The sequence below is a fragment of the Microcebus murinus genome, chromosome X (assembly GCF_040939455.1).
Source record: "Microcebus murinus isolate Inina chromosome X, M.murinus_Inina_mat1.0, whole genome shotgun sequence".
Classification (NCBI taxonomy): Eukaryota; Metazoa; Chordata; class Mammalia; order Primates; family Cheirogaleidae; genus Microcebus; species Microcebus murinus.
The window spans coordinates 95,002,744-95,016,606 of NC_134136.1; the positions used below are offsets into that span (position 1 = coordinate 95,002,744).

The window sequence follows — 13,863 nt, forward strand, 5'->3', positions numbered from 1 at the left end:
TATATAAATTATTTCTGGACAATATCTTTTACTATCAGTGGAATTAGTGAAAAAATATATTTTTAAGGCGGCTACTTCCTGAAGGCATAAACATCTACATTTTAAACAACTATCCTTGCTGATTTTAGGATTAAAAAAAGCTGGTTATGACAAATACAAATGAGTATTATATAGGTCCTGGCTGGGCCAATATTTTCCCCCAACTCCTTTATAGTTCATTGTATGATTATCTCTTTCTGGCTGGGCCAGAACATTCCATACACACAGGGAAGTTGATTTTGGTTCCCTCTCCTCATTCTGAGAACAAGCCTATTCCACATAAGAGGGGGCCCTCAAAAGAGAAATCTATAGAATTGAGAGAGAAATGATTTAAGGAAACACACACGATTTCCATTGAACACTTAGGCAAACTGCCCAACAAGACAGACAAAATTTTCATCAGAGTGGAAAGAGTTTCTGGTAGGGCTTCTGGAGACAGTCTTCAGCAGTGCTTTATAGTCCTGTCCTTCAAAACAGCACATGCTATTCTACAGGTCCCCAAACTCCCAAGTGAGTCTATGCTAAGGCCTTGCTATCATTCCAGTTTGAAAATATGAACAAACAGTAAATCGAGCCAGCAAGGTAACCTTTCTGATGAATCAAGACCCTCAAGTTTTGTTCCTGTCACTATTCCCAGGTGAGAAAATAGTGTATGGGGATATGTTAACCTGGGAAAAGCCCTAGGTCAGGAACCTTTAAACAGGGTGTTCCTTTGAGAGTTCAGCGTGGGCAGCATCATAACTTTGATGTCAAGCCCATTTCATTGCATCCGCCTGCACCTGCTTCACACAGTCCACACCTGTCCCAAACATTCACAGTCACCCTCTACTAACACTCCATCCTCCTTCCTCCAGCCTAACCCAGCGCTTTATACAATACAACCCCAGTTCATTGATGAATTGATCCCAATACTGCTCACCTTTCGTGTATCCAGTTGAAATTTCGCCTATTGCAAGAAACATCTTCTTCACCCTCAATAAGCAGTCCTGTTTGTAAATTCCTCCCTTATTTGTCAACACCATCATTTGCCCTTCTGGTAACATCTTGAGTTATCAGTTATCTGCTTAGCTGTATATCTCTTACCCTCCTTGACTAGACCAAGCATGTTTCAAGATACAGATTCTATTCAATAAATCTCTGAATCTCCATAAACACAGTGTCTCTCAGAGTATAAGCAATGAGATATTTGATAAATCCCATCCATAGCTATGCAAATCTATTATAAATACATTTAAATTTGCAAATATGCTACTTTAATATGATTATGGCCTATTTTGTATGCTGATAATTTAAATCTAACCACTTTCTCTTCTAAAGATGGCTTCCCTCTCCTTAATTAGGAATATTTTACCATCTCCATGCATGAGCAAAACAGAGTTGTTTACCCCTAACTTATTTGGAGAAATAATTGTAGAACAGCTTGAGCTTCTTGGATTATCAAATTCTAACAAACATATTTTTATATTAATGTTATCTTTTTTATGAAAAGGGATACAAACCCTTCTAAAGCAAGGTAGTATCTTAACAGGTAAAGAATTTAAGTATGTTTTGATCTATTAACTAATCACCTTTTAAATGAACTTAACTTCTCATAGGCAAAAATAGAATGAAGATAAACTGCCCATCCATACCCACAAAGGCTGTCTGACTGAGTTAAAAGTTTTGAAGAATTTCAAAGGCCTGTTTAATTCTAGCTGAGTGAACCAAATCTCCTTCTATGGACACAAGAAGGAAGATGCAGACATTTTTTTGAAAGTGCAAGTTATGATCTTTGCAAACCACAAAGCCAGGTTAGGGTTTAAGACAGAGACAGAGACTGATGTCACTGGTCTCCAGCCAGCCTGAGTGGGAACCACTGAGAAATACCTCAAACACTAGCCATAAAGAACACGTAAAAACAAGAATCTTTGAACATCTCTTGTGTCACCACTGAGAGACTGGTTAAGACCAGGCTCATCTAACACAAGAGGAAAAGCAGCTCCTTTCCCAGGCTCTAGATAACATAGACAGAAAAACAAAGTGGCTTCAATGTACTTTAGAAAAAAAAAAAAAAGGCCAAAAAGTCAGTTTCAAAACTCCCGAGGCCTTCAAATGCTATTTCTCCTGGTAACCTTGTCTACTTGCCATCTCCGTTCTTCTTATAATTAGAACTTGGCCCGCATTTATCTATCCTCTCCACTCTGGACAAAAATGACCCAAGTATGGACTCACAATGATTTCTCTAAAATATCAATCCAGGAAATCAGAGCCTTTTATTTTCCTTTCGAATTGGCAGCCCAGTTACTTTAAGTTCCCAATGATGGTTTTTGTTGTTTTTTTTTTCCCCAAAGCAGAACCACCGCTCTCCAGCCAGGAGGCAGAAGCAGGGAAGCTCTTTTTTCAGCAACCTTCATTTGGCCAACTCCATGAGGCCCCGACTTCCCCACGCTCTCCCTTCCTTCCCTAAACCAGGCTGACAGTCATCGGCTCCGTCACATGAGCAAGCTGTTCACCCAACCAAGGGTCAGGGTTGCTTCCGCCCAAACCTGCTTAAGCTTGTTGTTGGTAGCACATGTTTGCTTAAATAGTGCAAAAATATATAGGCATGAAGAGAAGGTTAATGGTGAGAAGGGATAAAGGCATTGATTTGAAGGGGTTTTTTTTTTTAATGCTGCTAAATTAGGTATGGACAAGACAACTAAAAACTATTGGGGGTGAGGAGGCTACAGAACTTCAGAAGGATTATGTACTGCTATTGCCTCACTCATATTGTCACCAATCGACTTTAAAGAAATCAACAGGGATCACAGAGGATATACTACATATGCAGAAAGGATGGAGCTCAAAACCAGCAAACTCATACTTAGGGAAAAGGCCTCCACCCTATAGCATAAGGTTGTATCGATAAATGATGAACACATATACATTTTGACATTTGAAGCTAAAATTTCATATTAAGGTAGATGTACATCAGTTTTTTAGGATTCTCTACTTGATTCAACTATTTCAAAAAACCAGTCCATACGTTCAAAGTCCTAAGAGTTGTCTGTCAGGGCAAAGAAAAAAAAAGTGTGCGCATTTGTGTGCGTACATAGCTTTGCAAACTGTAGAATCAATCTATTAATCAATAAAAATATATTGTGTATGTATATGTATTTTTATAGATTAATAAATTGATTTCTACAGTATTGCAAAACTATTATTGTGTTTTTACCTTAATTTGTCCTTGTGATTTAAAGGTTTTATTTTAGGTTTTTATTTATTGTTTTTAATCTTCAGTCAAATTAGAGAAGAGCTACCATTAGCATTTATACAATGTAAAGAGAAAAGGACAGATTTTATATTATACATTGGCAATGGCCCAATATCTGTAATATTACAAGTAAATTGGAACAGTAGGGAATTTTTGATGATATGCTTTTTAAAATTTGTATTAAAGGTCAGCCTTTACATTGTAGGAAAATATTATAGACTCCATGGTTATTTTTTTTCCCTACTTGAAGCAAGCGCAGAATGAAGCCCAGCATTTAGCTGACAGTGAATGGAAAAGAGGCTGGTATTGCAGGTGGTGAAGGCCTACTGCCATATACATAGCTCTGCAAACACTCCTCTCCCTTAGTAATCTACACTCAGTTTCCCTGCAGCCAACAGGCAGATGAAAGTGGGCAACATTTCTCAAAACTGTATCAACCATTTTCCTTGTCTTGATTTGTATTTCCTCTCAATGCATTATTACAACCTTAAAGGAAAAGTCATCTTCCATAACAAACCATTTTCAATTCTTATTTCCTTTTAATCTTTTATCACATTCATATAGATATATTTTACAGAGTTGTATCCTAGTATATGCAATTTTGTGTTCTGATCTATTCATTTATTTTGCAAAAAGCTGTTTTCATACTTCCATTCATTTATTGAGTTATTCAGGAAGCATTTATTAAAGTGCATATTAGGTTTCAGGCATTATTCCAGGTACCGCAAATATGAAGACAGATAAAAACCAGGTCCCCGCCATTGAAAAGCTCTCAGCTTAGTGGAATATAACAGATAATTACAATGCAAAGTATCATAATAAATACATATTTAAAGGCCTCTCTGTTTACATCTTAATGGCTTCACAATCTTCTAGCTGGATAATACAACTTAATTCCCTTCCTAGATTATTTTTCATTATCACAAACACTACCGTAATTAACATGTTTCACTTTTTTTTTTCTTTTGTTAACCATTTTCTATGGATAAATTCTTAGGAATGAGACCACTGGGTTAGAAAGTGTTATTCGGATTTTTATAGCTCTTGAAATACCTTCTTAAATAGCTTCATGTAAGGATCATACAGATATACAGGTTCAGTTATTCTAAGCTTTCCCAGTCTTACCACTAAATATTTTCTTAGGATTTTTATAAGTAAAAACCCATTATCTTAATTTATATCATATTTCTTTAATTAATAGCAGCATGGAACATTTTGTCTTGGTTAAGATTTTTCCCCCTTGTGTGATTTATGTTTATGGCAAATTTATCTATCATTTATCATTGTCATAGTAGCTTCCTAATATATTTTCATATATTACACATAACTTAGTCATAATTTATTGCATTTTTTTCTATTTGTTTTTCTTTCTTTAGATGGACTCACTGCAAATCATACTCAAATCTTAACTATTTTTTTATTAGTCACATCTGTTTATTTTTTTCATCTGGAATCTCTTCCATGATTACAGTCTTAAGAAATTTGTATTATTGGAATAAAATGTTTTTACTCCACCGTTGATTCATTTTTCACTCACCCAATTTTCAGTAAATATCTCCTATGTGCCCTGATTGACACAAGGGGTAAAAAAAAGATGAATGACATCAATACAAATTATCTCAAACTCAGAAGTAGGCAAAAGAGATTCTAGAACGTCCTCTCAGCCTCACACTGGGAACCCCATTAACTGCTTCTCTGGGGACATGTACCTGTGTTTGGCGTACTATTTACCATTTATGAGGCTAGTTTACAACTCTGTTAGTATGCATGTTAACTAGTAGAAAACTGAGAGCACTACAAATGATTCTTGTCAGGTAGCAATGAAAATAAAATTCTACCTCAGTTTTACTGCCCTATAGGATGCTACGTAGTTTTGTATCTAACTTAGCGATCTTTTTTTTTTTTTGGAGACAGAGTCTCACTTTGTTGCCCAGGCTAGAGTGCTGTGACTTCAGCCTAGCTCACAGCAACCTCAAACTCCTGGGCTCAAGCAATCCTTCTGCCCCAGCCTCCCGAGTAGCTGGGACTACAGGCATGTGCCACCATGCCCAGCTAATTTTTTTCTATATATATTTTTTTAGTTTTCCAGCTAATTTCTTTCTATTTTTAGTAGAGACAGGGTCTTGCTCTTGCTCAGGCTGGTCTCAAACTCCTGGCCTCAAGCGATCCTCCCTCCTCGGCCTCCTAGAGTGCTAGGATTACAGGCGTGAGCCACCACGCCTGGCCCCAACTCAGCAATCTTAATCAAGTATTATTTCTTTCAGTCATTACGAATACTTTGCTCTTTCACAATTCTCTTTGAACCAGCCTTACAATTTTACAGATCCCCTCTTTAATGAGTTCAATAAAATTCTGACACATGCTCACGTTAGATTTGTACAAGAGTCAGGAAATCTGGCTTCTAGCATCAGCCCTGACATTTCCACCTACATGATAGTTCACTTAAAGTCCTCCTCAACTTCTAGCTTCCTTTTCTATAAATTCTGGATTTCTTTAAAGTCAAAGGGTATTCAGGAAATGAAAAACAATTGGAAAACTGTATTTCTATGTACAGAAACAAATGTTGAATCAGAATGAATGATGAGGTTTGAAACCTGAACCCTAGGATCCCCCAGACCTGGGGGAGCAGAGCCTGAGAAGCCCATCCCAATGGCCCAGTACCAGGAACACGGGACTGTGGTGCAGTAGAAAGAGTGAGGGTCTCCACCCAGATAGACCCAGCTTGGCCCTCAGCCCTGCCTCTTCCAGGGTCTCTTGAGCCCAATAAAGTGGTTGGGATGAGTAAACAGGCTAACCTGTAAAGAACCTTGTCACGCCTACCACATACTAGGTCTTCTAATAAATGTCACTTCTTTTTTCTTCCCTCTGAATCCACGCCCCCCCCCCATAATGAATAACAAATCCATACTCTAGAGATGGATCTGGGTCACTTTAGATACCCAGAGTCTATTGTCATTTAAGGTAGAAGAGAAAATTGGTGACAGTGGTTCGGAATGTCAGAGGTACTTAGTATGCTTCCTTAGACGTTAAAAATGGCTTCACATTTGAATCTAAGTGGCTTGGGGGCATTCCTCTGTGAGAACCCGTTTCCTCAGAGAGAGGAGACTCAACTAGATGATTTCTAACGTCAAGGCCAAACAGCCTGTGAGTCTATAGCAAAGGCTCCTCGTGGGTGGGCAAGTGGTGGGTCTGACGGCCCCGCGCGAGGCCACCACGCTGCCCGGTCGGCTTGCTTACCTCTCCTACAACCTCTATGATGTCACCAACTTTCAGCTCAAGCTCATCATCATTCTGGGGCAGGTAGCTGAACGCTACCTGGCATCGGCGTCTCCGTCGCTCACCTGGATGGGAAAAGCAAAACATTTAGATGTAGCTCTTCTCCCAGAGAAATATTTTAAAGAGAGGCTTCCTAGGCATGCAGGCAAATTAAGCTGACTTGTCTCAAATATGCTCTCTGGGACATGGCTAGAGGCACAGCAGCCCTGATCTCTTAGAGAGAGGCAGTAGAAAGCAGAGCAATGCTTCTTGGTCTTTTAAAAGCTGCTGGGTCAGAAAGGCATGGGTATGAGAAAACCGATCCATTGGTGCAGAAGGCAAAAACCCCACCCCTGAAGCACTGGAGCACAGTGTTGCCTTAAACGCTTTTCCATGGATGGGGCTTTGTATTTGCTGCTGTTGGTTTTTAATGGAAGCTGATGTGATGGGATAGAGAAAAAAGAATGGTCTGCTTCTAATGCTAGCAAGGCAGAGGGAATTTTTTTCAAATGTGCAAAGGAAAAGATAAAGTATCCTGGCCTTTTTCTTACTAATCATCACCCTTTCAACATGCTGGAACTCAGGCCTGATAAGCCTGCTCTTGGTACCATTTCAAAAGCCCCACGGGATCTAACAAATCCACTTTTATCTTCTTCTCTATGTCCCAGGGGATCCATTAACAGGATCCCTGGCTGCTTATACAGAAACAACCCAGGCAAATCAAGATAGAAGTCAGGGCCACACTTCACTCGGCCAGAGGACACTCAAGGTCACACTATTTCACTCACCCAGGGTGGCCCATCTGGGAGCCCTTAGCTTAGAGCTGGTTCAAGTACAGATTCAACTGTCCACAGCACATCCACACCACAGAGATGTATGTTTTGGGGAGAAAGAACATGTATATGGGGGGAGGGAGTGAGGAGACGGGAGAGGGAGGGAGGGAGAGGGAGAGGGGGAGAGGGAGAGATCGAGAGATCGAGAGATCGAGAGAGAGAGAGAGAGAGAGAGAGAGAGAGAGAGAGAGAGAGAGAGAGAGAGAACGAACGAACACAGAATAGAGGCCCAAGCCAGGGAGAGGTGGATGAGAGATCAGAAGTGAGACCAACATTGCCTAGAAGTCTATTGCTCATGGCTGAGTGGCTCACACCATTCCTTCATGCCACCACATGGCCTAGAAAACCAAAAGGATCAATGACTTCAAAGAAATACATTTAGAAATGTTTAAATTATTTTTGGATACTGCCTACAGGGATTCTTTTACTTTTCTAATCTTTTCCCCGAAAAAGGAAGTCCATGCAGGGGTGATCACAGGGCACATTAAGGTCCTCACATAGCATGACATCACACACAGGGGAAGGTCTCTGCACTACATCTGATGTGCTCCCTGATCAATATTTTTCAAAAGCCAGTGGCCTAGTTCTCCCTGTTCCATTTTTTTCTGCCTGTACCTCACACTAAGGAAGAACAGAGTTGAACAGAGGGAAAAGGGCAGAAGTTCAGGATCAATATCTTGTCTAATCACATCTTTGGCAACTACACAAATACTCTCCACCCCTTTGTGAAAAACCACAAGCCTCTGGGTCTTAGGAACAAATGCAATGCTCCCATGCCAATTCCCAGGTGCCAATGGCCTGATAGCAGGCTGAGTAGTGCAACCCCAAGGAGGCCCTGGCCCTCTCTGGGACAGAAGGCCTCCTCCAGCTTGCTTCTCCAAGGCAGGAACTTAGGAGGAGTGGTATTCTTAGTGTAAAGACCACCATCACTATTCTATGGCTTCCAACACGACCAATGGCTAATCAAGTATTCTATACCATAAAGGATACAGATTTCTCAATCTAGCAAAGAAAGTCTAGATGACAATGTGATCTTGGCACCCCTCTCCTGGTCCCTATCACTCATCTACCCCCATAGACACCCCTTGAAATGAAGTTCTACTATAAATCTTTAAGAGCTTTTATTTGCTAGGTATTATGGCAAAAGCAAACTCTACAGACACAAATCTGGACATGAAAGTAGTAAAATGACAAATGTCTGAAAAACAACCACAGAAGTCACCAAAGTGACTTAAAAACAACATCTGAAGGCTTAGTGTTAGCTAAAGCCATAAAACTTTCAGTTATATGTAAGTTGATATCTTAAAAAAAAAAAAAAACCCTCTGTAAAAAGTAGCTGGTCACCCAACACTGCACAAATGCCAAAGGAGATAGTGATATATTCTTAGAGAAAAGACTAATCCAAAGGATTCAGGACCTGAAACAGAATAATCAGATTTCTTTAGAACCAAAGCTTTGCATCAGACTTCCATAAAGGCCTGGTATCAGAAGAATGATGTATTCACCACTTTCTCTCTGCCAGGCTAGTCAACATTTCTTAAAGGCCTCTAAGATGGTTACTCATTTGGTAGCATAAAGTCCTATAAAGCACACTGACAACAGACCAAGAAAAGTAAGCCCTATGGAGAGCACAGGAGAGGGACCCAGAGATGGCTGGTTGTAAAGATCACATGGCCTGACCCCAGGACAAACAGTTATCCTCCCACCCCCAGCACATTGGGATAGCTCATGATCACTTCTAAATCAGAATCCAGGGCTCAATGATTTACTCCAGGTCACCAAGCTAGTAAGTGGCAGTATTTCCTTGGCCTGAGTTCAGAGCTCTCTCCGCAGTGCTAGAAGAACCAATTCAATTCACATCCCATGCCAAACTCTCTGCAATCTGTACTTAACTGCTTCCTACAACACTGCTTCGTGTCACTTAGGTCTTCACCATGGCTCACTCAAACAGAGCGCACCCAAACTCTTGGAATGCTACTTTTCTAGGCCTCAACTCTGGCATGTCACTGATTCAAACTTGTCTGCCAGTCCTACCCAACATACAACTCAGTTCAATGGGTATGCTTGAAGTTGGGAGAAATTGCATTTCAGCTGTATCCATTCATCTATAAAGTTAAGTGTAAGGATGTCAATTGCCATTTTTTCCCCTCCTGGCATTTCACTGATGTTTACTGGTGAGTCTTGACCACCTTCAAAGAGGTAGGTAGATAACAATGCCACCTCCTTTCAACAGCTTGTCTAATCAAGAGGGAAAAAAAAGTATGATTTGCTTACACCTGGGGTTTGGAAATCCATTAGTGTGAGCTACCACATTCCTGCTCAGATGAACTGGGCATGGAGTTCCTGACATAAATTCCACTTTTAGCACTTTTTACAGTAGTCCCCACTTATCCACAGTTTTACCTTCTGTGGCTTCAGTTACCCATCGTAAACTAAAGTCCGAAAGTATTAAGTGGAATATTCCAGAAATAAACAACTCATAGGTTTAAATTGTACATTGTTCAGAGTAGTGTGATAAAATCTTGTGCTATCCTGCACTGTCCTCCCAGGATGTGAATCATCCCTTTGTCCAGTGTCTCGATGCTATAGATGTCAACCTGCCTGTTAGTCATTGACATCATCTGCTCCTAACATCCAACCATCGACATCTTCATGGCTTAATGATCCAAGATCACCTGAAGCAGATGGTCCTCCTCCTGACGTATCATCAGGAGGTCAAAAGTAGCCTAATGCTATGTCACAATGTCTACATCATTTGCCTCACTTCATCTTATCACACAGGCATTGTATCCTCTCACATAATCACAAGAAGAGTGATGTACGATAAGATTTTGAGAGGGAAAGAGACCACATTCACATAACTTTTATCACAGTATATTGCTATAACTGTTCTGCTTTTTTTTTTTTTTTTTTTTTTTGAGACAGAGTCTCACTTTGTTGCCCAGGCTAGAGTGAGTGCCGTGGCGTCAGCCTAGCTCACAGCAACCTCAAACTCCTGGGCTCAAGTGATCCTCCTGCCTCAGCCTCCCAAGTAGCTGGGACTACAGGCATGTGCCACCATGCCCAGATAATTTTTTCTATATATTTATTAGTTGGCCAATTAATTTCTATTTATAGTAGAGACGGGGTCTCGCTCTTGCTCAGGCTGGTTTCGAACTCCTGACCTCGAGCAATCCACCTGCCTCGGCCTCCCAGAGTGCTAGGATTACAGGCGTGAGCCACCACGCCCGGCCTGTTCTGCTTTATTATTATTATTGTTAATCTCTTATTATGCCTAACTTAGAAATTAAACTTTATCATAGGTATGCATGCATAGGAAAAGGCATAGAATATATAGGGTTCAACCATATTGTACTATCCATGGTTTCAAGCACCCACTGGGGGTCTTACAATGTATCACCCATGGAACTGATTGCATTAAGTAAAATAAGTGTTACTTGAATACAAGCACTGTGATATTGCAATAGTCAATCTAATAACCTACATGGCACACCCTGAACTCTCTCTCACCAGCCCCCATAGTCACCTTCCATTTGTGACCAACTTTAATATAACAGTAACGTTTACTGAACACTTACTATGTACCACAAACTGCTAAGCACTTTATATGTATTATTCCCATTTAATCCTCACATTGAATCTCTGGGGTAGATTACTGGACCCACCCCCCCTTTTTTTTCAAATAGACATGGAGACTGAGGAGACACAGAGAGATCAAGTATTTTTTACCTGAGGTCTGACAGCCAGTAAATGGGAAGCCTAAGATTTCAAACTAGAGACACTGCCACCCATGTCTAACAGTTCTTAAGAAATCTCAGCTCTGGGTCTTGACACTGCAGAGAGGAGTAACTGGGCTAACATGGTACATGGTTAACAGTTGAAACCAGGAAGGCAAAAGCACAGATAAGAAGCTTTTCCTCATAGCTGCTGGGTACTGGGGCCTGTAGCCTCACTTTTAATAAAATAAACCTTTTAATAAAATAAAATAAATAAAAAAGGTGAAGGCAATGCAGTACCTTCACCTTCTCTGCAAGGGAAATAGCAGAAGTGCACCATGACCCAGTCCCAGACGTGGCACACATGTCTATATTTTAGACCTTCATCCTAGAGTCTGACAGCATGTGAAAACTTTACTAGGCCAATTCATTCAACGTCCACGAAAATATAACAGCACATAGTAGATGAAAAAAGTCTTTGGGTCAACTGAAAATGTCAACACTCACACAAATTTTTTTTTTTTTACATGCCACAACCCTCATGACAGAATAAGAGTAACACTATGAGGGTTTAAATCGTTTGATATTTTCAAGGAATCCATTAACTTAATCAAATGGATCCTTAATTCCACATACCCAGGGAACATGGCTATATCCTGAAGTCATACTGCAAGACAGAAAACATCGATAAAAGTCAAAGAGGAAAATCAGAAGAACTTCCTCATTCCCAATTTCCCGGGTTACTTCTGACATTTTCTCCAGGCATGGCCTGGGGACCACGTGTGCCACAATGTTAAAACGCAGGGCAGACCTACTGAACTCACTCTGCAGTTGGGGTCAGGGGCCTGCATTGAAACATATCTCCTGCACGATAACCCTCATACAAATCTAAAACCTCAACAACAAAGCAGCACCACAAATTACAGGTGATGAAAAAAATGTCTTATGGGAACAGATGGTCTCCTCCTGGAGGACGAATCCAGTGGTTCTCATCCTTAGCTGCACGTTAAAATCACTGCGGGAACTTTTGCAAAACTACTGATGCCTTCCTAAATGGTGGTCCCTGAAGAACTAGGTCTCCATAGAAAAATAGCTTCTTCCAGGGCTGGGGCAAGGAAATATGAGGTGAGACTGAAATTTATCTGTTTGTGCCAAAATTAATGAAGTGCTTAAACACTTGAGGGGGTAATTTCAAAAGGACACAGGAGTCAGCTAGACAGGGCTTCCACTGGCCAAATGTGGGACAATAAAGCACGTACTGAGGGGGTGTATCACAATTTATTCATTTCAGAAAAAATCATGAATCCATACTGATATGTTTCAATAAGTAGCTAGATAGATACATAGATGGATTAGATAGACAGTTACGGGGTGAGAAGTGAAAGCTCATTTTTACAAAAGAATGTCAACTATTACATACAGAAATGATAGGAATAGATAATCATCATTTTATAACCATCATAGTAATAATTGATTCTGGCAAGAATCAATGGTTGCTAAAAACCACTGAGTGAAAGCTTGTTGGGTAGAGACTAGGATATTTACAGAATCCCAAAGTATCTCCCCACAGTTATTAATTACAAAAGGAAAATGGTCCCCTTAGAATGGAGAAAGCTGGCAGACACAATCTCACCCAACTGATCACCAACCATGGGACAAATTGACATCATGGCCACCTGACTGGCCACACTGGGAAGGACTTAACATTACCTACAGAACACTCCTGTCACAAACATTTGCCTAAATCCAATCATGAGGAAATAATCATGCAAATCTAAAATGAGGGACAGTCTATAAAAACTGACCTGATTTTTTTTTCATTTTTTATTGGTACATAATATTTGTATGTTTTTATGCAGTACATATGATATTTTGTTACATGCATGGAATGTATAATGATCAGGTCAGGGCAGTGGTCCCCAACCTTTCTGGCACCAGGGATCATTTTATGGAAGACAATATTTCCATGGATGAGGAGGAGCAGGTTTCAGGATGATTCAAGCTCATTACATTTATTGTGCTGTCAAACTTCTCTGGTTAATGATAATCTGTATTTGCAGCCACTCCCTAGCACTAGCATCACTCCTCAGCTCCACCTTAGATCATCAAACGTTAGAGTCTCATAAGGAGCGCACAACCTAGATCCCTGGCATGCGCAGTTTACAAGTAGGGTTTACGCTCCTATGAGAATCTAATGCTGCCACTGATATGACAGGAGCCGAAGCTTATGCAGTGATACAAGCATGGGGAGCAGCTGCAAACAGAGATAAAGCTTCGCTGGCTGGCCTGCCACTCACCTCCTGCTGTGCGACCCAGTTTCTAGCAGGCCACGGACTGGTACTCTGTGGTTGGGGACCACAGAGTTAGGATATTTAAGATATCCATCACCTCCAGCATTTATCATTTCTATGTTTGGGGATCATTTCAAGTCCTATTTGGAAACATACTTCTAGCTATTTGGAAACATGCAATATATTGCTGTTAACTATAGTCACCGTACTCTGCTATCAAACATTAGATCTTATTCCTTCATGTCCAACTATATGTTTGTACCCATTAACCAACCTCTCTTCATCCCCCCTCCACATACACCCTTTTCCAGCCTCTGATAACTATAATTCTATTCTCTATCTCTACGAGGTCAACTTTTTTTTGGCTCCCTGTGTTCACTGTAGCACCATTCACGACAGCAGAGATATGGACTCAACCATATCTCTGGTCCATCAACAAATGGACCAGAGATCCATCAACAAATAAGTGGATAAAAAATGTGGTACATATACACAAT

At 40.4% G+C, this 13,863-nt stretch overlaps 1 protein-coding gene across 3 annotated transcripts in view; it reads right to left on the minus strand.

Annotated features, from left to right (window-relative positions):
- The window catches only part of SH3KBP1 (SH3 domain containing kinase binding protein 1), a 311,729-nt gene that overhangs the window by 151,722 nt on the left and 146,144 nt on the right, over positions 1 to 13,863 (minus strand). For all 3 annotated transcript variants that reach the window (XM_012784660.3, XM_012784664.3, XM_012784665.3), the window contains one exon: positions 6,509 to 6,612. In XM_012784660.3, the coding sequence (XP_012640114.1) occupies positions 6,509 to 6,612 (104 nt within the window). The remainder of the gene's footprint in view (positions 1 to 6,508; positions 6,613 to 13,863) is intronic.